This window comes from Ambystoma mexicanum, chromosome 1p, assembly GCF_040938575.1.
Source record: "Ambystoma mexicanum isolate Mex_15411 chromosome 1p, UKY_AmexF1_1, whole genome shotgun sequence".
Lineage (NCBI taxonomy): Eukaryota > Metazoa > Chordata > Amphibia > Caudata > Ambystomatidae > Ambystoma > Ambystoma mexicanum.
Window position 1 is genome coordinate 631,968,118 of NC_090921.1, and position 25,639 is coordinate 631,993,756.

A 25,639-nucleotide genomic window follows, 5' to 3' on the forward strand; every position below is an offset into this window, starting at 1 on the left:
CCTATTCTTAAGGAGAAACATCAGGTTAATTAAACAGTCCGATTTAGACAGTGCGACATTCCTTTAGGGAGGGATAATGATCGCCTCCGTGTCTTCAATAGAATCAAGACTTCCTGCGCTATGCGCTTTGGCAATCTTTATTCTATGACAAGACCGGAGGCGATCATTATGCGTGTTCAAAGCTTTCAATCACTGCTGATGCCATGTTCTCTAGAGGCTTGAAATAGAAAGTTCTGAAAACTGAATCACTCGACCAGTCCGCCGCCTTGAGGATCTCCTGCAGCAGAACTCCGGCTGCAAAAGCTCTCGAAGCCATTGATCCCCTGGTCGAATGAGCCCTGAAGACAGAAATGTCTATGCCGGCTAGATCCATACTATCTCTCACCCATCTGGCGATAGTCGACGCTGTTACTGCCTTAAAGGGCTTTCTTCGCGCAATAAGCAGCTGAGTGACGCCGTGAGGTCTAAGCGCTGCTGTCGCTGCTTCATAGCACTTAATGCATCGCGCTACGCAAAGCTTGCTATTGTCTGGAAAATATGGGTAATTAATTACTTTAGAATTTGTCTTGGTACGCTGCGCCAAGTTAAACGCTATGCCCTCTGGATAAAAGATCTTTCTATCTACCTCTAGGGCCTTCACGTCTGATACTCTCCTGCAGGATACTAAGCAAAGTAAAGTGGATAACTTGCCTGATAGCTGTTTGTTCGATAGGTCGTTCTGGGGCCACAGTTCGAACAATTGAAGGACCTTGTTAACGTCCCAAAGTGCTGCATATTTAGGTAAAGGGGGTTTAGTAAGTTTCACTCCTTTAAGGAGTCTAGATATCGCTGGGTGTTCCCCTGCTGGATTCCCGTCTGTGATCGTGTCCCGCCGAAATGGCTGATCTGTACACTCCCACTGTCCTGAAAGCTCTACCACTGGTTGTCAAAGCTGCTAGGAAGTTCAAAACATGTTCTATAGGAGCTGAAATGGGAGAAATACTCCTCCCCCTGCACCATCTGGCCCAGGCTTGCCAAGCGGAATCATAGCTCCTGATCGTGGAAGCTCTGTAGCTTGCTCTGAAAGGCTTGGCAAGCACCACCTGCGCCTGAAATTCTGCACGCTAGGAGATGCAGCGTCTTGTTCTGAATCAGCGGATGATATTCGCCCTTCTTCTCACTTTGTTTTGTTAATTAAAATATAATTGCAGAAGTATGTATAGGAATTATATGCTCTATGCGTGTTTGGTGAATGGCCTTTCCATTGTGAAAAGAAGTGAGTTTATGGCTATACAAGTGTCAATCTTCCCAATTAGGCAGAGCAGTCTGATCTCTGGTTAGGTCAGTTTGATGCACTTTGATCATCCCTGTGAGATTGCGCACCAAAGGACTTTGAGGTCCATGCTATGCAAGGTTTGTTATGTTTGTGTTGATTTATTTCTGTCCATCTGTAATGAGAAATAAATGTGCCATGAACCTTTTATACTTGTACTGATTGTTGGGAGGTACCTCTCCAGACTCTAGGCGACCTGCGCTGCCGGAATCCACACGCGCCTCCCTTCAACGTACTATCTTGCACAATTCTGCCAGTTTGGTTTTTGGGGCTGAAATATAATTTAATCTAAATACTCCTAACATCCATTTTCACTACTAGCTGTTGTGCTCCGTTCTCCAGTTTCATGTCAAATACCTTGTGAACAAGACATCCCATGTCTGGTCTCCAATAATTGGGCATCCACACTGCCCATTTCAGATGGCTTGTGTTGCATCTGGAGCCAAGAGTATCCGATTAGAAATGCTTAGATTTTGGCAGCTTGTGGACAACAAAGATTTTTTTATTGTTTTTGCTATAGCAATTTCTTACTGGAATGCCTTGCCTTATCCTTTAAATAAATGTTGCAAGTTCTTGCCAATGCATACAAGCCTGCCTCTTGTCCATGTTTCTTTTTAACTACTAGTTCTATGCCTCCATTTATTTTGTTAACCTTTTTGTGTTTCTTTTTCTGCTTTCTTCCTGTATGGTGTGCGAAGAATCTTCTGTTAAACTGTTTGTAATTGGGCAAGAACAATTTGAATTGGTTGCTGGACAGAATCTCGGAGTCCATTTTGCACAGTTTACTTTTTTTTTCTTTTTCATTTCAAAGGAGTTCGCAGAGATGGGGAAAATGTGTATACATTTCACATACCAGCTTCTCAACTGATGCAGACAGAGTCTGAGATAAAACCAGGTGTGAAGTGTTTTAAAGCTTGCCTACATTTTGAAAAATGAGACCACTGTTCCCTGCAGGAACCAAAATAAGCAACAACAAAGCCACCGATTTTGTCTTTTGTCAAGCCAACTTTTTATTTTATTACGAAGTATTCTAGTTCCAAGAAATCACAGCAGATATTAACCTTGCTTGCCTGCTGCTCAAATCACATAACATGTTTGCCCATTCAACCCACCGTTAGCACATCATGCTAGGTATTGCATTTTAATGTCAGATGCTCACATCCGATGCCAGTTGTTGCCATCAATTCCAAGCAAACGCACAATGACGGCTATTGTCATAAGTACCAAGGTGAGTCCTTAATCCTTCACGTTTAGCACCTGGAAGGTAGCTGACGACTAGTGGTGGCTAACATCTGCACATTTCATCAGCATTTTTCGAAAAACATGAGCAAACTTTGGAACCATTTTGCAATTTCACTCCACTCTGCATCTGCTCATGATGGTTAGAAAATATTTTCTTTTTGCAACATTCCTTTCATAGTTTTTTATGGAACCCCCCCCAATTCCTTTTGGTCTGTTTATCCTGTACTGACTTCTTGTAGGAAATGAAAGCCTTCAGATTCCCTTGCCTTTTGCTCATTTGTTACATTACTGGCGAGGCAAGTACCTTCAGGCAAGGGGGACATCAATGTGTTGTCCTTAACTGTGTGAGTCAAACACAGCACAATCAACAAGGCCTGGCCAGATGCTGGACCTTTCAATTCACTGAGTACCAGCCACCATATCTAGGATGTACTCGTACATCTGTTAATACTGAACTTGATGCAGCCGCATACTGAGAAGGTGCCACCAACAAGCAATTGCAGACAAAGGGATGACCATAACGCTAATATTGATATTGAGGTTTTATTACGTGCATATTCTTGCGGAACCAAGCAGCAGACGATGATAACTGAACATGCTCAAGTTGCCTTCTTTAACAGTTCTAGATTCAATCAAACTAATATGTTTTTAGCTTGGAGCAAAACACAGCATAGGAGGTCATATTTCGCTAGTCAGCTGGGAGTAGATTCCATAAGCGAGGGCCCTTGATGGAAAAACAGCAGCCTCCTTGAGTAATGTAGTGGGATGGGGGGGGGTGTAACAAGCAACACGTTTTTACCAGATGATAGCAGGTTTTGAGTTGGCTTGTGGGGTTGAATTTTCTGATGCGAGATAACTGGGTGCTAAGCACTGAAAACATTTATGTACCAGAGAGTGTCGAAACTCAATCCTTCTCTTCACCGAAAGCCAATGCATTCTTCAATGGACAGAAATGGGGGCTTTCTTAGGTAAATTAAAAATCAACCTGATGGCCGCATTCTGGGCTACCGGAAGATGCTGATGCTGGACCGGGCTCATAAGCACCAGCCATAAGTTTGTAGTGGTAGAACTGATGGAACTGAACTGGATGCAGTGGCACTCCAATAAGCAATTGCAGACCCAACAAGACACACGGATGACCTTAGCCTAATAGCCCCGAAACCCAAAGGGAGATGCAGTTCCCTTGACGGGCACTGGAAGGTCATTAGGAACAGGTGCTCCCTCCAATCCACACACTCAAACACACCAATATGCTAACTCTCTCCTCCACACCAACAAACAATAGAATGCATCTATACACCTTGATTAATTTGGCCTTGCTGCACACATACTTGTACACAGCCATGATCCCCTCAACAGTCTTTAGAATGCAGCTATAGCCCACGAAAATCGGCCTAGATGCACACACTATCTCCAATGTTGCCAGAATGCACCTACCCAAGTCCAATTGACCTTGCTGCACACATTCTACTGATCTCACACAACCACCGCACTACCCCTAGCACTAGAATGCAGCTATACACCACTTAATTCGCCCTGGCTGCACACATACCGAGTGCACCCAATCCCTGTTTACTACACTACTCTACTGACCTAGACTACTGTCCCCGAGGGCGTTCAACCCACAGCGCTTTGGGATCATACCAATGGTAAAAGACACTCTACAAATGCCCAATAACATATCAGCAAAAACGGACTAGTCCTTCAGACTATCAGTACTGGGAAACTGTTTATCTTTTGAATGCTTGTATTTTTACATTACACACTACACTACAATGAGGATACTTTTATATAACTCTAACCTTTTACACATGGGATGTTTGGTTACTTTTATATGTGCCTAAAGACAAGCTGATGGCAGCAGTTACATTTTTGCTTTTATTTTTCTCCTGCACATTTGTGTTTATTAGGTCTGTCTACTAAATGTGGCTAGTGCCCTTAACTGGCCATGCCATGGGATTTCTGCTTGTTCTTTGGCTATCTAGTAGTCTGGCCTTCTTCCTGTCTTCCCAGGTCAGGAAAGTGTGTGTCGTCTCCTTCCTTCCCTCCCTCCCTCCCCAGGAAGATGACTGAGACTGCCTAGTCCCAGTCCACATCATTGGTGTCAGTCTGCTACTCCTGCAGGCATTCTTCAGATCTAAGTCGGAGACAAGAATCCTTCAAAGAAGAGCAGCCCGTTGAGGACTTTTGGATGGATTCCTCAAATCTGTCCTGGTGGACAGATTTCAGGAGGTCACCCAAGTTATAGGGAACAGGGGAACTCTGGGAGTTTAGCCAAACCAATCATGCTAAATATGGAAGAGTAGCCAAAGCTAAGGAAAAGTACAGGCAAGTTGGGTCATGGGTCCCCAATGAATCCACACAATGAATCCACACAATGATCACACTTAGTAAAGTACAGAAATACTCTTATATGCCCAAATACACATTAAGAAAATGAATCAGTTAGGTAATAGTGTCACAAAACACTCTAAATATAAAACATATATACAGCCACCCTTTGGTTATAAGAATGCACACAATTCACTTATGTAAGTAGTTAAGCAATTGGATAACGAGCCCACAGAAATAGGAGCCCTCACTTTATCAGGCCAATCTTAGGTTGAATTGGGCCTTTAGGAGATGGGATAATGTTAGAAAATGTTCCTGTGTCGGTGAGCAATGTTCCAGAAGACGTTTCAGGACTTTTACAGTTAAGTAACATACTTTTACTATTGTAAAAGATGCCCAGGAGCTGCGGATTGCAAGTAAGTATCCAGTCTGGTCCAGGAGCTGAGTGCAACCCTTTCCAGCAAAGAAATGCAGCAGGCATCGATGCAGGACTCTTCGGGGCACTCTACCAGACTGTGGACGGCCGGTCACCGCACACTTCAGAACAGGACCCGTCTATGCTGGAACACAAACTTGGTAAAAAGGTGACTTGGAGGACTAGCTGGCGGTCACCAAGTGCTGGGCAACAATGTGGAACAGCGGCGCTTCTGGCATGGTAGCCCAAAAGGGAGCTGGTCAGTCTACCAGGTGGTCCAGGGACACCTCTGAAGGCTGCAGGATCGTGACAAGGCGTCGAGACTGATTGGTCCCACTAGTCCAAAGGGTTGAAGCACCAGCAATGGTCTTCTGAGATCAGGTAGCCCAGCAGAGCAGCAGCAAGAGTCATAGCCAGACTTCATCTGGATTTGTCCTTGGGTCTTCCGTTTTCTGCACAGCTACACAGGATACTTGGCTGCAGGACTCCTTATCATAAATTAAGGTGAGTGATCAAACTGAGCCTTCGAATAGCAAGGACCTGCACCACTCTTGCACACCAGCAGTAGTTTGGGGATTTATCAGTTGTATGCTTAATCCCCTCTCCTAGCGAGACCCCCAGCACCTTTTACTGGACTTCTGGACCTTTCTTGTTCTCCTGAATGAGGAGAGCCTTTCTCCCCCCCCGCCCCTCTTTCATTCTTACCTGCTCTATCCCTGGGAACTTTGTCCTATGTTTTACCTTATTTTAGGGAGCCATGCTTTCTCCAGCAGAGGTCTGGCATGGATTCACATGCTCATGAATATTCCCAGTCAGGCTGGGAATCCTCAGTAAAGAAAAAATCAGTTTGTTTCACTTCTGAACTGTCTTTCTACTCTGGGCCATACTGCCTCCAGCCAATGACTGTCCTCTACCTAAGCCCCTCCTCTGGCAGCCATCTTCAGATTTTTACCGCACGTTCAAGTGTTGGAGTCTGTGCTATAGCTCTCGAGCTTTTACTGTTTTGCGATTTTTCCTACGTGTTTTACTCTATTTTATTCGGTCAATCGAGCCACAAGCTCCACCCGATTAACCTTCTGATTATCGGGGACCCGTTTTTGGATTCTTCAGCACCCCTCAAGGGCGGATTTTCATAGTTTCTTGGCGGATTCTAGAAGCTTCTTCGAGGCCTACACCGTATGGATATGGCAGAGAAGGACTCTGCGCCTCTCTTCAAGGTTTGCCCCGGCTGCAACCTACGAATGTCTTTTCGGACGATGGACATTCCATGTGCCTCTACTGCCTGCATTCAGACCAGACGCATGTGGATGACGACTGCGTGGCTTGTCTTGTCGACCGACGCAAGCGCCTCAACGAGTGGCTGCAGGCCAAGGCCCCTCCCCTGCCCAGAAGAGAGTGGAGCTGTCTTCTAAGACCTTTTGAGGGTGCCCCTCCCATGAGGGCCCAATATAAGGCTAAAAACCACAAGTCCACTGCTTCCGGGAGCGCTGTTGCCACGGGCTCCTCTGCAGCCAGGGCGAGTTCAGCGTCTCCAGCACCTTCGACCACGAGTCAGCGCTCTGGTTCTTCAAAGAATAGGAAGTCTGACCATCCGGGCAAGCTTTTGGAGAAGACCCAAGCTGGACCGGCAGAGAAGGCCAAGGGTGAGCCGGGTCACGACCCTCCCCCTAAGGTGAAGGCCGCGGACGCGTCGCGGTCAAGACCACGAAGGCCTAGGTGCATTGGACAAAGACCCACACTTCCATCGAAGTAGTGGCGGCGTCCCTCGCGAAAGCCGCTTGGGTGGATTCGCTGGGCATGGCCCCTAAAGTGAGGGTATCCCTGCCCGCCAGGAGGGAGTCCTCTTTCCAGCACATTGAGAAGAGACTGGAGAAGATGATGCCCATCATTTCAACGAAAGTCTCCCCTGGTCGCAGGGAAGGGAGGGGCACGGTAGTCCTCCAGGGCACGACATTTCCTCAGAGGAAGAGCTCACCAGCCTCCCGTCCTCCAGGAGCGGAGATGCGTCAAGAGCAGGCCCTATGGTGGGGGCGAGGGGAGATCCCGGCAAGGGCGACGACAAAGGTGGGGATGAGGAGACCGAAGAGGGGCAACAGGGTGGTGATGACAGAGCGGATCAGCCTAAACTGCAACGCCCCGGTCCCCGTCGCCTCCACCCCAGCAGCCATCTGGGGATATCTGTGGACATTCTGGCTGCTCTGCATACCCTGTGCTCGGAAATCCGAGTGAGGATGCCTCTTGTGCCAGCGGCCCGACCCGCAGCGCTGAGGCCATCGGAGGAACCACCACCACCCAAGAGGAGAAGAGTTCATGATAGGCACTGGCACAGATGACGGCAGTCTGGGGGAATCTCCCGTCTCCGCCGGCCAGGTCTTCACCGCCCGACGAGATTGATTGGCTCGTTCCACGCCATGATCTCCAGGGCCTCGAGCTGTTCCATCTCGCCCCGGAGAAGAAGAAGAAGAAAGACAGAGAGGCTGCTAACGCCCTCACCATTGTGGCACGTTACGACAGGGTAATTTGCTTCAAGATGGCTCCCCTCCTGGACTTCCTTCCTGACAAGCGAACTGAGGCGTTGGAGACGGGAAGGCGAGGTGGCTTCGGGCCACGCCATTACGGTGGCCACAGACATTGCCGACACGGGATTCCGCCAGATGTGCAACAGCGTTTGCCTTTGGCGAGGCTGGCTGAGGGCCACAAGTTTTCCACCAGGATGTTCAGTCGAAGGTGTTGGTTATCTACAAAAAGTTCAGTTCCTAAAAGGTGCCAAACACACCTGGGTATCCTATCTGACAGTAAAGTAATACTATGATAATCAAAAAATACACATTTTATTAGTCATACGAAGTCAACCTTTTAAAAAATTATCATATCACATAAAACAATCAAACAACCTTAAAACAACACAAGTCAATCAGCCTAAGTGGGTTCTAATCATAAATTCAATCTTGGGTCAAACACGTGTGGCCTAATCACACTGAGATCCCTTAGCCTTAGATGTTTTTTTGGCTATTTCGTATTTTGAATTTGTAGATTGCCAACTTGTACAAGTTTCTGTCCATTAGCACAACAATGTAGGACATTCTTCAGGGGTGTTGAAGTATCTTGTGTCGATTCTATTCAAGATGAAACGGTATTACCAAACCTCCATCTTCTTGTAAAGACGATATACCCTCTCTAACTCGAGGGTTCAATATCCTGGAGTCTTCTCTAACCTTGATTGGTTATCTTAACGGCAAAATTCCAATTGCTTTAGAAACTGATACCTTGTTTCCTCTATCTTCTGTCCATATTGTTATAAACATATGACCAAAATGTCACTCCATGTCATGGTATGTTGCAACTTCTCAAAAAAGCTCACGTCTCCAAGAAGGTGTCTGTTCCTTGTATAACAGTATTGGAGAGAAAATCTCCAAGGCACCCAGCCTATTGGGCTAGTTGTAGCTTCCAATCCAGGCACTCCCCAAATGGAGTTGTCCTCTTCACTCAAGGTAGTAAGTAAACCTCACAATGACAAATGGCTCGATCCGTCGAAGGTGTTGGACATGGCCTTCGGGAACAATTTGTTTGGAAAGACTGTGGACGAGTCTCTCCAAGCCATCAAAGCAGACACGGAGATGGCTCGTGCCCTGGGCACACTTCAGCAGCGGCAGCCGTCCTGTTGGACTTCTGGAGGTAAATCCCAAAGTTCCTCTGAAGGATTCGGAGGAGGTGTCTTGTCCTTCCGTCAGCCCCACCGCTCATCGGTCCAGGAGACCTACAGGGGCTGCGCCAAGTCTGGCGGCGGACGTCATCGTCGCCAAGGCCCCCAAGGCGGCGAAACAAGATTGACTGACCGTGAAGTCGGACCCCCACCCGTGCATTCCGGTGGGAGGCCGGCTGGCGAACTTCGTCAGCATGTGGAAGACCATCTCCACTGACCGTTGGGCGCTGGACGCTCTCGCCCACGGACACACCCTAGAGTTGCAACGGAAGTGTCCAAGGATACCACCAGTGGCCTGACAGGAAAACCATGTCCCTCGGCTGCTGCTGGAGGTACGGGCCATGTTAAGAAAGCGGGCGATCAAGCTCCTCCCGAAGAAGCTTCGGAGTGTACTCTCGTTACTTCCTTGTCAGAAAGACTATCGGTTGGATGCCTTTTGTGGACCTCCGCCTTCTGAACAAGTACATCAAGTCCCAAAAGTTTCGGATGGTGACCCTTCAGCACGTGCTAGGACAGCTGGAAGAGGGGGATTTTCTATCGTCGCTGGACTTGGAAGATGCCGATTTTCACATCCCCCATACACAAGGGACACTGCAGGTACCTACGCTTCGTGGTTCAAGGACAACATTACCAGTTCAAGGCCCTTCCCTTTGGGATGAAGTTGGCGCCATGAGTGTTCACCAAGTGTCTGGCCCCGGTGGCGGTGCAGCTACGTCTCAGAGGGATCCACGTATACCTGGACCTGGACAACTGGCTCAAGGGACATCGCCGTCATCCACAGAACAAAGACAGTCGTACTCCTGTCGGAACTGGGGTTCTCGATCAACTTTACGAAGTCCTGCTTGACTCCATCGCAGGATGCACTGTTTATGGGAGCCCGACTCTACAGTGTGTCATGCCTGGCGTCTCCGGAGGAAAGGATTGCGGCCATCTTGGTGAAAGTACAACGGCTGTTGGCCCTGAAGGTTGCAAGGGTATGATCCATCAAGTCCCTACACTGCAGGGTGTCGTCCTGCATTTGCCTCATTCGGCTGTGCAGGCTGCGGATGGGTCTGCTGCAGGAGTTCTTTGACGCCTGCTGGATACAAGTGGAGAAGAGCTTTGAGGACAAGATCACACTCGACGAGAGTTTCTGTCTAGCGATACAGTGGTGGGTAGTGCGCACACATCTGCCCGCAGGCGCGGATTTCCAGTTCCCACCTCATCAAGAGACGATCATGACGGACGCCTGCCTGGAAGGATGGGGGGCGCATTCCGTAAGTCTTCATGCAAGAGGCCTGTGGCTACCGGAGGAGAAGTCGTTGCACATCGTTTTGGAGCTGCAGGCAGTGTTTTGGCCCTAAAGTCCTTCCTTCTGTCCCTCAAGGGCAAAGTGGTACGGGTCTTCACGGACAACACCACCACGATGTTCTACATCCGGAAGCAGGGGGGAACCAGATCCCTGGCGCCCTCCAAGGAGACGCAGGACCTTTGGCACTTGGCTGCAGCCCAGGGGATGTTTCTCGTCCCGTTTCATCTAGCAGGAGTGAAGAACCCCATTGCCGACTCTCAGCAGGGAGCTGCGCTCTTGCCAGGAGTGGGAACTTCGGCAGGACCAAGTCGATCATCTGTTCCGCAGATGGGGCAATCCCCAGATCGACATGTTTTTCGACGGCGATGAACATCAAGTGCCGGAGGTTTGCCAGCAGGTTTCCCCAGCCAGGGAGCATGGGGGACACATTCCCTTTCCCCTGGAATGGCCTGTTTTTGTATGCGTTCCCTCCGTTGCCGTTGCTTTTTAGACTAGTCCATCAACTCAGACGGTCCCGGTGCAGTATAATCCTTGTCGCACCGGGGTGGCTGAGACCGATATGGTACCCGGACCTTCTGGACATGTCGGCGTCCCCTCCAGTCAAGCTTCCGGCAGACACAGATCAGCTCACCAGGCAAGGAGGCGGATTCTGCACCACGACCCAGGATCTCTGAACCTGGAGGCCTGGCTCCTGCAGCACTAGAGTTTTGGCGCTACAATCTCCCAGCGGATTGTATGGAGGTGCTTGCCAAGGCCAGAGTTTCATCTACTCTCAAATGCTACGGGCACAAGTGTAAGAGATTCGCCATTTGGTGCCGTACTCAGAAGATCGACCCTCTACGAGTCACTGCTCCGCTGGTGCTTCCGTATTTGTTGTCATTGGCCAACGCAGCACTGGCCCATGCTTCCATCAAGGTTCATCTGGTGGCCATCTCCCGCTACACCAGATCTCCTGGACGATCATCCTTTTGGTCGCACTATTTGGTCAAGGAGTTTGTCAAAGGACTATTTTGCTCGTTCCCGCCGGTGAAGGCTCCGGCGTGGGCCTCAATGTGGTGCTTGCTAGGCTCATGGGTCCTCCGTTCGAGCCTATGCATTCGGGGCCACTGAAATTTTTGTCGTGGAAAACAGCGTTTCTTGTGCCCATTAACTCCGGAATGACGAGTGGGAGAGATCCATGCCCTCTCTTGTAAATCACCTGACATTCCACGAGACTAGGGTGGTGCTATGGATGCATCCCTCCTTCATGCCCAAGGTGCCGTTGGACTTTCATCTAAACGAGCCCTTGGTGTTTCCTGTATTCTTCCCGACACCTTCGTTGCCGGCTGAGAGGACTTTGCACTCGCTGGATGTGGCTAGAGCGCTGACGTTGCAACCTTTTGTGACCTTTAGTCCTGTGAACCATGGGAAGGCCCTCTCCAAGGCTTCCATTTCCAGGTGGCTCTCCGGCTGCATCACCCATTGTTACCGGTTGGGAAACCGGATGTTGCCTGGCAGTCCGAGAGTCCATTCGACCAGAGCGATTGCTGCAACTACGGCGTTCCTGTCTGGTGTGCCCCTGCTGGACATTGCAGGGCTGCTACGTGGATGTCGACACACACCTTCACGAAGTTCTAATGCATGGACAGAGGGATTCCAGGGAGGAGTCCAGAGTCGGCCAAGTAGTGCTGCACAACCTGTTCGCTTGAAGGTGAGCCTGGTGAGGAGGTTAGAGATGCTTAATGTTGAGCCGTGCCACCTCCCGTGGTTGTGCACATGTGAACTGCTGTGCATTCTTGTATTCATGAGCATGTGAATCCATGCCAGACCCCATGCTGGAGAAGGAACAAGTTACTTACCTGTAACTGTTGTTCTCCATCATGGGTCTGGCATGGATTCACATGCGAACCCTCCTGCCTACCTCTCTGCAGCTCTTCTCTTGGTCCTACTGCCACTTTACGTGCTACCAAATCTGAAGATCGCTGCCAGATGAGGGGCTTAAGTAGAGGGCAGTCATTGGCTGGGAGCAGTATGACCCAGACCAGTGATTGGTCGTTAAGAGAAAGACCGTTCAGAAGTTAAACTGATTTTTTTCTTTACCAAGGATTGCCAGCCTGACAGGGAATATTCATGAGCATGTGAATCCATGCTGGAGAACAACAGTTACAGGTAAGTAACTTGTTCCTTACTCCATCTCTTAAAGGCATCTGTGTTTCACTTTTGCAGCACACAGCACCCTCTGTGCAGTGTTGCTGGGGAACCTCAGGGTACTCCTTTTTATTGTCTTTCATTTTCCCTAAGTACTGTTCTTAAGGGAAGAGGGATACTTTGAATCCCTCCTAAAACTTTAACTTCTGAGACATTAGCACACCCACTTTATGTGCGATGCTAAGGGATACTTTACCTCATAGTGACAAACCTAAATGTATGGCTGTGGCAGTGGATGTGTTCCATCAACTTTTGTGCCGCAGACTGTATTCACACCTCTGGTTATGCACAAAAGGGTCACCTATGTTTTAACACAGTGGCCCCGTTCTTTTGTCGCTATTTCTTGTGTGGTTGTCCTTTGTTAGCCTTTCTTCTACCATTCTGGAAGGGGGAGGTCTATATGTTAGTTTTGTCTTTGTCAGGAACACATTATGTCTCTGCCTAGGCTCCAGCGTGTCTGTGAATACAGGAAGCAGGGGAGGAGCCTGAAACTCCCCTGTCCTTTGTCTGTTAGCCTGCCTGAATGGAACTAGTTCCCACTGGAGGGGCAGGTTGTCCTGATTAGACAGCCACCCGCACCTTTCGATAAACTGCAGGAATCGTTTGCAGAGGAGTGAATGGGAAATCCTGATAAAAGGCGAGGTTCCTGAGGCAGAAGGATAGTCTACCACTGGAACAGAAGAGCCGAAGCAGAAGACCAGAGACGCCAGAAGATCCTTCCAGTAACCGTAAAGCGACCACTGCTGTCCTGGCCTCTGACCCAATTGCAGTGCCTTGTCTTCCAGTGCACAAATCCTCCCAGAACTTTGGTGAGCTCCAGCTGGACATCCAGAGGCACGCTCCTACGCTTCAAAGTCCCCTCACCAGAGTGCAGAACTGCAGAATCGAGGCTGATTGACCGGGCGGTAACAGTTCCCTGTTGGAGCTGATGAAAAGGTGCCAAAACTGTTAGGACAGTTTTTCTGAAGTCCAATTAAGGGCTTAGTAAAACCATTCAACTGAGGCAGTACAAGACTCCACTCTTGGTATAAGGCTGTACCACCTGAGTTCAGGGTACCGTAGACAGAGCAGCCAGGCTTATCTTAGGAGGGAAAGAGGGCTGTGGAATCGGTACAATGAAACTGTAATACAAATGGTCCAAAGAAACGCAAATACTATGCATTGTAAAAATAAATGGTTTATTTAACTACAAGTAGGCCCAGATAAATCTTGGGGGAAATAAGTACTATCACAGATCATATAAACACATTATAGAAAAACACAACACTATACTTTAAGGTACACAGACCAAAGCATATTACCTAATTTGGAACACCTAACAGGAGTTCTAGGGCAGTCAAACCAGTAGTTACTTTTTAGATTGCTTTCAGTAATATACCCTAGCAGTTGTACCATGACGCTCAGCAAGAAATCACTTACTAACCAAACTGGACAATATACATTTTGTGAATAGTGGAACACATATTCTAGGAACAGTAAAACACCTATAACTCTGATTCAGGATAAGTTATTCTAGGGGAGTTGGATCTTGCGGTGTAATATTGAATTACAGTTGCTTTTCAGTTCACAGACTAAGGGAAGCAATAACTCGAACTTATTTTAGGATAGCACAGTTATGCTCAAGGTAAGTAAATCCTGTACAGGAGCGATCAGCCACTTAAAGGCAGGTGTAAACCTAAGACTTTTTGTGTCCCAGGGAAAGCAAAACCCGATCTTACTCTTTCTGAATGATTCTAAGTAGATAAAACCTAAGGCAGACTTATTCTGGACAGGCTAACACCAAGTCGGGGGAACCAAGACCCAGTTGGGGGCACTCCTACAGTTATCCTAACAGGAACCGAAAAGTTAAACCAACAACATTACTTTTGGGAAGAGGCGCAACCAAATCACAGGTGATTAATATACCCATACATCTACTTTCTGTTAGAATGGCGAAACAATATCTAAGTAAAGAGGTTACATATACTTTTCAGAATGTCAAAACATTTCTAAGGTAAGTAATAACTTTGTAACTGTTAACTCTGAGTTACAGTAACCAACCAACTTTTTACAAGTAAATAACTTTTAAACACATATTCCCTTTTCTAGCAAAAGGCCCAATCCTTGGAAGTCTTTCCCTTATTCTTGGAGCATAAGTGTTTTCAGTGGTAGATGGGGTCGGGTGGGGTCACTAGGGTCTAGTGTCCAACAGTCAGGTCAGGATAGAGAGTTCCTAAGGAGACTGTTGGAACAAGTAAGTACTTTATTTTAGAGTTAGTTGAGGGTCCAGGGCTTTCTCAGAAGACACCCTAAGGATTCCTGGAAGGGCCTGTATGCAGTGACGAGAGGACTCCCAATCACAGAAAACCTCCCAAAATTGCACAGGAATCACGAGAGACTTGAGATAAGCACAGAAGCCGGCACAGAAGATTTTGCAGCAGGACGACCTCCGAATCTGGAGCCAAAAACCCAGTCATTGAATTCCTTCATAAAGAAGACTGGACTCTGGAAGGACCTTTGCAGCAAGGATCACAGGGAAGGCTCTAGGCAAATGTTTAAATACATTCTCTTGTGTGAACTAATAGTAGGACAACTTTTGTCTTACCTTTTTGCCTTTGTGGGTCCAGCACACACCACCTTATGTGGAGTGCTGGGGGTTTACATAGTAACTCTGTATCCCACTTCTCATGCAACTTTGTGTTACACTAACTAACTTGAATGACTGGTGGCAATGGTTTCTTTTTACTACCTTTTTTGTGCAATGTATCTGCAGGCTGATTTTCTCAACTGCAGTACAGCACCCATAGGTGACCATTTTACCAAAATGGCCAGTCTTCTTTTTTCACCATGTCTTGTTTTAGTTCCTTCTGGGCTTTTATCTGTTTAGATTAGGTTTGAGTCCATTGTGTGCTTTGCCTTTGGTGGGCTTCAGCTCTGAATCCCGCCCAGGCTCCAGTGTGTCTGGGAAGGCAGGAAGTGAGGGAGGCTTGCCTGGCCACAACCAGGTGCAACTGGGAGAGTGGCTGTCCTAGAGGACGACCACCCCAACCCCCCTTGTGATAGCTTAGTGCTGTGGATGAATGGGATTTCGCATATAAGGTGAGGGTTTTGGGACTAAAAGTCTGAAGAAGATGACGGACGCTAGCAGCACCTTCCAGGGCCGCGAAAGCACTAGTGAAGCCTTGCAGCTGTGCCGATCCCGTTATCCTATTGAAGCTCCCCCAAGGACGACGTTTTCACTTAGCGTGTGGGACCAACTAGCCTCAATACTTGCTTCTTTCTGAGCCAACCCCTGTGTGGTGATCTTCCTGGGCTGCAATTTCCCAATACCTGGGGTACCTGGACCATCGACGAGTGTATCGTCTTCCGAAGGACTAATCCGGTTGGAACTTTGCAGGCATCCGTGTGAGTCTACAAAAGCAGGAAATCTTAGTCCAGAGTCCCCTCACCAAAGTTCTGGACCGAGGAAATTCCAACCGGGAATATTTGTTCCTTTTTGGTGCTGAGAAAAAGGCACCAAAACCACAAAGATCTGCGGAAACGTGTGTAATCCATTGCGGAAGCGTCCCCCTCGAATGTGCTGACACAGATGCCCGCCAGACGTCCTTCCTTTCGTTCCCACGACCAAGGTCCAGGAAAAAGGGTCTGCATCGCTGCATCAAGAAGGAAGTCCGCTGGAACATCTGCTTCAATTCTAAGGTACTGTTGGGCTTTTGGGTTTAACCACCTGTAGACAAATCTAATGCTTCCTAGCTTGCTGAGTGCTCCTTCTTTTCTATCCTTTTGAATTACTTCAATTCACTTGTGCAGGCCGAACAGCTTTAGCACATCAGGTAGGCTCACTTGAGCTGCCTGGATTTTTCTTCAATTAACTAGTGACTGTTAAACTAACTTTTTCTGAGAAAATTGCATCAGAACTAGAACTGTTAGATGGACTTTGGCTGTCCTGACGTCCCTAAAGGCATCTCTCCTGAACTCTAAGCTTTTTCAATGCTTGTCCCCTATAAAGGTTTTAATTGTTTTACACTTATTTCTGGGGAAAAGACTTCCTACATCCCTCTGGGAGAAAAGACTATTGTTACAGTGCTACAGTGTTCTATTCTACTCTAACACATTTCACCTCAATGGTGACCCATAAGTGCTACTACTGACCTTGATTGATGTCACTCTGTGTGATGGAAATGTTTTAGTACAAAATTAATTTACTACCCTGCATTATTGTTGCAAGAATAACTTGATTCTGAAATTCTAATTGATGTTGCTATTAGTTCCTGCATATTTAGTGTGATTCATTTGCTTTGTGTATATATAAATACATCATTTAATTTAACTTTTTAAGGGTGTAAGTGTTTATTGAATACTTGTATTTACTGATTTCATTGTACTGTTCTACAGCTCAAGATGAGCCTGGCTGCTCAGCCCCTCTACCGACTACTGTAGTACAGGTCTATGTTAAAAGTTGGATCACTAATACCAAGCAGAGAAGTCTTAAAGTCCCACACCAGTTGGACTTAACACAATCTTATTTAACAGCCCTCCTCCCAGCCCCCTGTCCCGCATAGGATAACATTGGGAACAAAATCCTTTGTCTCCCATCTCCCTCTTACTTACCTTTGGTTGCCAAACCTGGGCTAAATGGAGTGCCCCTGCGTTAGGTATGGGTCTAGAAGAGAGGAGAGCTTACTTATTTTCTGGTAAATAGTTGCAGAACTTTTAAATGGTGTGGAACTATTCTGAATCGCCACCACAAGTCCATTGCATCCCTGTAGAGAAGGGTTGTCCAACTCCAAGCCTCGAGGGTTGGAAACGTGTTGTATTTTCAGGATACGCCTCATTGATATTCATGCAATAAATGTGCATACAATGATTCTAAAAGTATGTAATTTTTTCTCATGAATATTAATCGGGGATATCCTAAAAACCTGTCAGTGTTCAAGTCCTCGAGGTCTGGAGTTGACAACCCTGCTTTAGAGAGTACATACCTGTGAGAAAACATGTGTTGGAACCTGTGACTTTTAGGCCACAAATCTTAGGGTTGGACTTCTAAAGTATAGGTAATTGAACTTGTGACTTGTTCTCATTTTAACTACATCTTCATTACTTAACTATTTCACCTGTTTAGTTTTGTTTAATGATGTGTTATGAATGAACATACTCGTGATTGTATATATTTGTATTTTATAGTATTGTGTGATATTACCTGATGTTTTTTCAGTGTGTTCTAAAAGCCTAAATAAATTATTGTTTTTTATAACTGACTGTATAAGCTGAATTGTGTATTATTCGGAGGACTTATTGTGTGCCGCTGATCGATCTCCCGCCCTCCCTCCCTCACTGCTCTTCCACATACCTTGATTGGTTTTGGCTAAACACTGAGCTCCCTGTTCTCCACAACTAGGGTAGTCTCCTAAATTCTTTCCAACGGGGATGATTTTAAAAATCCATCTTAACAATGGTTTGTCGATAACCTGGCAGTGGAAAGGATGTGGTTGTTTTGGTGGCCATGCAAAAGTTTGCTGCTAACATTTGTTGGGTTGATTTTATACGGCGCACCGCTATACCTGCAAGTAAGAGGAACAGGGTTGGTTAGTGAGGGAAGAGTGATAAGGTAGGTCCAGAACCAGGAGAAACTTGTGTCTGTATGTTGGCTTGCAGATGGTTGGTTGCGTGCACTGGCTTATTGTATCCATATGTGTAAGGTCCACTGCCTGGCTTGTTTCTATGTGACTGTTATGTAGGGGTGTGTTTCTGTGTTTTACATGTAAATTAGATGGTATTTCAGGTTGTGCGCACCTGCTTGCTGTATCCATACGGGTAAGCTCCAATGTCTAGGTTTTTTGTTGTAAGCTTGTGTTCGGTTGGGTGTGTTACTGTATAGGTTGACTAGCCCAGTGGGCGTGTATAGTGCTTGGTGATGAGTTGGAGGAAGCAGGAGCCGTGTTGTTGGTACATTGGCTACTCTCTCTGAGCTCTTCTGTGTGGCTAATCTACACAATTCCATTTATCGATGCACATGGTTAACTTCAGTCCGAGTGTGACGTGTGGCTAATCTTCAGAAATGTATCTAAGTGCTGCATGGCTAAATTTGGGGGACAATGCCTGAATATGACTATCAACAGGAGAAGGAGACTAAAGCGCACAGGAGCGCCAAAATACTATTTAAAATGTATTTTCAGCATGGTGGGGGCACAAGGGCACCAACTTTACTTTTTTAGAAGCATTAAGAGCGTGGTGGGGTCGCAATGGCAGATTCTAAGTGATTCGACCGCGGATGATTTTGCTGCGGCTGTAAAGTTTGCATGAGAGAGGTGCGAACTACCAGAAGTTTGCACCTTTCTCATGCGAACACACTTACATACTGCGGGGGTGTCCACCGCAACCCCCGCTCGCTGTACTTTTTTTTACTTACCTGCAATGCTACCACCAAAGGTTCGAACTTTTGGTGGTAGCATTTTTCGATCGTTTTGTACGGTCGGACCTTTTTTTTTTTGGTCTGATCGTACAAAACCCAATGGCAGAGGGCACTTACCCTGGAGCTGGAGGAAAGGCTCTGGCCAGCGTGGAGGGCATTAGACCCTGGGATGGAAACACACACTAGACCTCTGGCTAATCAGCGGGTGGATGGAGGAATGGGGGAGGCTGGTGTATGCTGATCAGGGAGAGGGGTGAGACGAAGAGGGGGACAACAGTGCACAGCTGCGCCAAAATACTATTTAAAATGCATGGTGGTCATGGTGGAGGTCGCAAGGGTCACAGCAGCCCCAAAATGCAATGTATATTTTGAGCATGGTGGGTTGGTCACGAGGGGCACGAGCGCACAAGAGCACCAAAATTACTAACTTAGAAAAGCATTAAGAGCGTGGTGGGTTCACGATGGCAGAGGGCACCTACCCTGGGTCTGGAGTTGGAGGATGGTGATGAAGAACAGTCAAAAGCTAAGGAAAAAAAAAAGCTCTGGGAATCGGGATCAGAACGATCCAGGAGGTTCGTAAATCCATTATGTATTCAAGTATCTTGCTGCATGTAAGGCCAGTGGGAATCCTTCCATGTTATCTGTATAAGATTCCAAGTGCTTTCTGGCGTTCCCAGTTTTTAAGCCTTCAACTCAATTTGTTCCCGATTGAGGAGATTATTTGGGGGGAGGGCAGGGGAGCGGTGGGGGGGTAGAAAACATTGAGAGAATTGAGAATTTGCTAATATTGTAATGACCAGTCAAAAATGAAGACGATTTTCCATCTGCTGCTAGTGTTATGTTCTGCAGCCGCATGGCACAACATTTTGCTTGCCAGGTCTAAGGCGTGGTGTTTTGCTGCTTTACGATTTCTTGTTGAATTATTACAGAGAAAAATGTGATTTCGTATTTGGGGCTAATAAAAGGTTTTGTGCAACTCCATTTAATTTTTTATTTGGTATTGATTGCATTTCTTATTGTATTCTTAATCTTTTAACTTTGAAAACTGACCTTTTGTTATGTGTTTAAGGAATATAGAGGGTTTTAAGGAATATGGAGTGTTTGCTAATAATGAGTGTACATTAATGTGGTTCTTGAGTTTCAAGGTGAAAAGTTCTTATGAGCTAACCACAATACATTTTTAAAAATTATATATTCTACCAATTTTTAGATGCAGCTTGTATTTGTGCATAAGGAAGCTATTCTCTTGGGGCATGCATATATTACGCTCACTGATGTAACCAATATATTATTCAAACAGCAAGGACTAATTTTATTCAGACACTAAAATGCCATACAAGTAGTTTTAAACCGGATTTGTATCAACAGTAAGCCACAAGTGGGCTTTCCTGGCAACAAATCTTCTGAGACAAAAAATCAGGGGAAACTACCGCTCATTAAGGGGTACTCTGTAGTTTCACTATATTGTTCAATGTGGAGTTCTGAGCAGTCCTGATTGGAGTATCTCCTGATTTATTTGTGAGGAGTAACTTTAATATAAAACGCATAATGAAGATTTTTTTTGTTTAACTCTTCCAGTGTATGTACTTCCAACAAGTCAGAGGAAAGCATAACTTCCACACCGCCCCTTAGGTTTTTACTTTGGTAGCCTGCCTCCGTGAGTTTGTGTGGATATTTTTACTCCACAGGATCAGTCCAGTATTTTTAGCTCCATTCGACGTTTACCATTTATTACAATCTTCGATGGGGTCTAAGATGTGGGAATTGACAAATGGATTTGCCATCTGCGGATTTCTAAATGATCAGGGGTGTACAAAAGTATCTTCTCCACGTGCAGAATAGGCAGCATCGTTTTTCACGCTTTTTTCAATCTGGCTCCAAACAATAGCGCGCATAAATGAAGCCGTCAATGGAACAAACACTGTGCTCCCTACCTAGGGGTCGGCACAGGAGATTTCATCTTCCAATATGGATAGAACATTTTTTGACAAGCTGGCAGATCTGGTAAGACATAGTGATCAGATGGGTGACCCGTTCAGTTGACAGCCCTGATCCATTTCAAACTGCCCCCATTGGTGTGTTGGCCAGTTGCAACCAGTCTTATATATAGATATAGATATAGATATAGATATAGATATAGTTTAGCAGTCTGTCACTGAGCCCCAGTCTGATCTATAGAGAGATGCACTTGTGAACCATCTGTGGTACTGGTTCTCCAAACAATGACAGTTCATCCTTTGCATCAAAAGGTTCCCCAACGTTTTAAAACTACTAGGGTGCATGAGGTGGTCGAGATCAAGGGATATATAGCCATTTTCCAATTCATATCCATTGTTTGCTGCTTGACCAATAGACACTCGTGGAGTGCCATTCCCATGACCTCCGCTGTGTTAATTGCTTGTGAGGAGTGATGTCGCATTTGGCTTCACCCGATTCTATGACCGAGAAACAAAAAGGTAAACATTTCATGCGAGTGATGTGGATTGGCTAGCTATAGCAAATGAAGTGTGATCTTCCCATCCCGAGTGATTCCTAATGCATGGCCAATAAAGAACCAATTAAGGCTGCAGAACTAGAGAAATGTTTGCCAAACGAGTGAAGTGCACACAATTGGTTTCAAGGTGGGCGTCATGCACAATCTGGTTTTGCCACTTCGTTTCTGGCATGCAGCATATTGTTTATGTAAAAAGAAAAAAATACTCAAATTACACACATTGTGGGACCCACTCAGCCCATCCTGCTTTCGGCTCTTGGCATTTGTGTACCCTGCAGTGTGCTGTAGAACATACAGAAAGTGCCACAAAAGATTGAGGGCTGCTTGGCTGGCATGTCTATTGCCTGTAGTTCTTCTGTAACAAAGTACATTTGAAAGCGGTGTTATATATATTGGACATATCCCCCTCCTTTTTTACTTCTGCCCTTTGTATTTTCAACCAGCATTTAATTCAGGAGGACTGAATTGGGAGTAGGGATATCCCTGTAATCCGTGTTTAGTAGACTTTGACTGCCTTTGAGCTGGTTGGTAGCTTAATTGGCGGATGAGCCTGCTGCAGTCAGATAGGCATCCATGCAAGCAAACACTTCAGAAAAGTGTCAAACAGGCATCCATGCAAGCAAAAGCCAAGGAGAGGGCCAAAGAATATACCTGTCAAAATGCATTTGACATTTTAATGCTGCAGCAATTTCAATTTTATTTTGAAAGTTTGTTTTGATTTATTGTAATTTATTGTATTTTATTAATAATGTGATAGTTTATAATTAAACTTTACACATGTTTACAAATTATTTTGAATGCATAATATTTCAAATATCAAAGCAGATGAAAAAAAGAGACAGAATAAATGAATACAAATGTCAAACAATTTAAAATAAAAAACATTAGATATATGGAAAAACTCATATTTCTAAGTGCTTCCTTATTTATGGTCCCCATATACAGTCCGGGAGTACTAATGGAACTAATCCCCAATAACACTTGGGGTATCATGCGTCCATTATCTCAACCAAAGTTGCGTTGGGTCCATACCCCTTTCCCTGTGTCCTCTTTACCCACTAGTTGATATCACTTTCTACTTGGGTATGGGGTAGATCCGTATTGTTGGATGAATTCAGATGGAGATGTCCAAGAGTCTTTCTACTTTTACCAGACATTGAACGTAGCAATTAGTACCTGCAAGCTTTGGGAATTGATGAAACGTTGCCAGAACATGGGTTCTCGGATAGATTCTAAATCATGTACATGATTACTATAACATAATAAGTACATATCTGCCATGTTTGCGCACTCTATCAATAGATGTTTTGCAGTTTCTTTAATTCCTCCATCGTTACATACACGACAGAATCTTTCCAAGGGGGCCGAGCGCTGTGTATACTCCTATTTGTTTCGACCGGTAGGTTGTCCATCCTCAGTAAGAGTATAAATTGTCTAAGCTTGCTTGAAGGACAAAAGTTCAGGTAGTTCTGCATTTTAAATGTATAGAGCATATGATGAATATATTGGTATTTGCAGAGTTTCCCAAGGTGTTCATAATTTTCAAGCCTATCCCAAAGATCGATCTTTTTTGACAGTGATTTTTAAAGGATGACTGAATCTGTCACCTCTGTTAGTCCAGCATATTTCCTTCAAGTAAATTTCAGTTTTATTTTGAGGTGACAATTGGACCTTGCTTTGGTGATTGTTTTGATTTAATATTGTTAGGACAGTTTTCAAGGGCTGTAGCTTGGTACAAAGAAATTGTAGCTTACATTTGGTCCAAAGAAACACTGAAACACTATCTATTGTAAAAATAAAGTATATCTTTCGAGGAACTCTTTCGGTGGGGTTGTCCTGTTGCTGGACCTCAGCGCCCTTGGTTATATTGCTGGTATGACTTTTCAGGGTCGCTTGGAAAAGTAACAACGGAGTCCTTGGTTCCTCTCCTCCGTTTTGGAAAATGAAACGCTTTAGGGCGTTACATTGGTCTATTTCCAAGCGCCCACAAATAAATGAAAATGATGACAAATGACTCCCTTTACAGTGTTCAGAAACTCCACATCTTGTGGTTTATTATAAGCTAGTCTGGTGCCCTTTGTGATTACACGTGTTTCGATGACTAAATCATCTTTTTCAAATCAGGGCTATTCGTATTACAAAATTTTTTATAATTTGATAATTTACACATGTTAAGCACATACCATGATATTCCCATATTGACAACATATGAGAGTCATTGATTTATCAAGTAAACATTCAAGTCAATGAATTTTTGAAATCAGAAATACACAAATTAAAAACTATGAAATAAAATTAAATTAAAGAATGGCCATTTTAGGGAGGGGCGCAGGGTAGGAGTGTTGGGGATTGAAAAAAACAATTAGATAAGAAAAAAGAGAAAATGGTAAGTTAAACCAAAAATTAACTTAAGGTTAAATTTCACTAGTACTTTTCAAATAATAACTGAACAGGTTTTCATATAATGGTCCATGCACTTCTTGATTTTTATATTTTATTTTTTATTTATTTATTCGTTATTCTTCTTGATTTACTTATTATGGTATCAGGTACTACGCACACATCCTTGCCTAATTGCACTGTTGCCCACTAGTATTCTTAATGTCATGTGAATAATTTCATGGGTTAAATCCCAGATCCATCTACAAAAAACAAAATTGTAGTTGGGAATAATGTACGTCCGGTTGTGTTTACATTAACCAAATTTGTACTGGCTTACGTTTCTTAATTCTCATAGTTCCCATAAAGAAAGAGTAGAAATCTTTAAATGGTTAGAAAAGTATTCTATGAGCAATTTTATTCCCCATTTTCCCTCGTTGTAGGCTGGCCTCTACAGTAAACACAGCAAATTGAGAGCGTTAAATTTACAGGCTTCGGCTTTCTTGCGTTTTAAGCACACACTTTAGTAATTGTTCAGAAATGTTCCACGTGTTCCCGCGTGTGTGAGATAAACCAGACCCCTTTGTATTTCTAGCCCCCCCATGAGCGGGCTTAACTTTCCTTCACTGCGTCCCATGCCAAAATGTCCTGTGGTTGCCTGGCAACTCAGTCTCGTTTCACCGTAGTTGCCCGCGGCCATATTGGAGTGGGAGAACTAACTGATTTCACATGTTTTCCCATGGTTCCGATCCTGAATTCACCTCTTTAGTTGCAAACAGTGATCCGATGTACAATGTACAGTTACTAATTTGGCATTTTTTGAAAATAATAGCCTAATAGTTCCCTGTTACTTTTCTTTTTATTTTCCTAGGTTACTAATGCTAGTTAATACCGCATGATCTATAGTCCTTTCTCAATTACTGGTACCGCGGCCATGAACCTGGGCTGCTCAAAATTACGGTCTTGTTTAATACAGTATTTCAGTTCTAGTCCCTGCGATATATTATGAATGGATTTTGTCTACGCTTTTCTGTAAATGTGTGAAAACCTGTCTGATAGCACGTATGACTTCCCTGATACCATATATCCCTTACTTTGTCAGTTCCAGTTGAAGGTAGTTCTTTATTATTCAATACAAATGAATTGATATATTCTCCAAGTCTGTATTCATGGTTAACACATAGCAATGTATACATTTGCACATTTTCTAATTATTAAAAACATGCTTGTTCTCAATCCGCAAATTCAACAAATACATTTTCAGTCAATGCTCTTCTCAGTGCGTTAACGCACATATTATTCATTAAAAGGAGGCCATCTCATTGTCTGTGTTGAGGCCTTTCACTACAGCTCGAAATGTGCAAATTAGTGCAGCTTCTTGTTGCCTAGGTTTTAGTTCTTGGTCCCCGCCTCTTGGGCCTAAGGTTACTTTTTTCAGGCCAACAAATCTCAACGCTTTATCATCCATCTGATGTTTCTTCTGCCAGTGTTGGGCTAGTGGTAGGTTTGTTCTCCAGCATGGGGTCTGGCATGGATTCACATGCTCATGAATATTCCCTGTCAGGCTGGGAATCCTTGGTAAAGAAAAAATCAGTATCAGTTTCGTTTCTGATCTGTCTTTCGTAGTAGTAACCAATCACTGATCTCTGCGTCATACTGACCACAGCCAATGACTGCCCTCTACCTAAGCCCCGCCTCTGGCAGCCATCTTCAGCTTTTTACCGCACGTTCAAGTGTTGGGATCCTCGTGCTATTGCTCTCGAGCGTTAGTGTTATTTTTCACGTTTTTTCTCAAAAAATGTCTCTTTTTCAGTCAAAAGAGCCTCAAGCTCCACCTTTTCTTCATCCGATCAACGGGGACCCGTGTCGGATTAGTCTACGCCCCTCAAGGGTG

General features: G+C 45.1%; 1 protein-coding gene across 9 annotated transcripts in view; it reads left to right on the forward strand.

Moving 5' to 3' along the window:
* The window catches only part of LOC138577572 (zinc finger protein 3-like), a 216,326-nt gene that overhangs the window by 159,609 nt on the left and 31,078 nt on the right, over positions 1-25,639 (forward strand). For 8 of the 9 annotated variants that reach the window (XM_069649643.1, XM_069649637.1, XM_069649640.1 and 5 more), the window contains one exon: positions 2,124-2,207. The exons of the other annotated variant lie outside the window; for it this stretch is intronic. In XM_069649643.1, the coding sequence (XP_069505744.1) occupies positions 2,124-2,207 (84 nt within the window). The remainder of the gene's footprint in view (positions 1-2,123; positions 2,208-25,639) is intronic. 9 annotated transcript variants of the gene reach the window in all.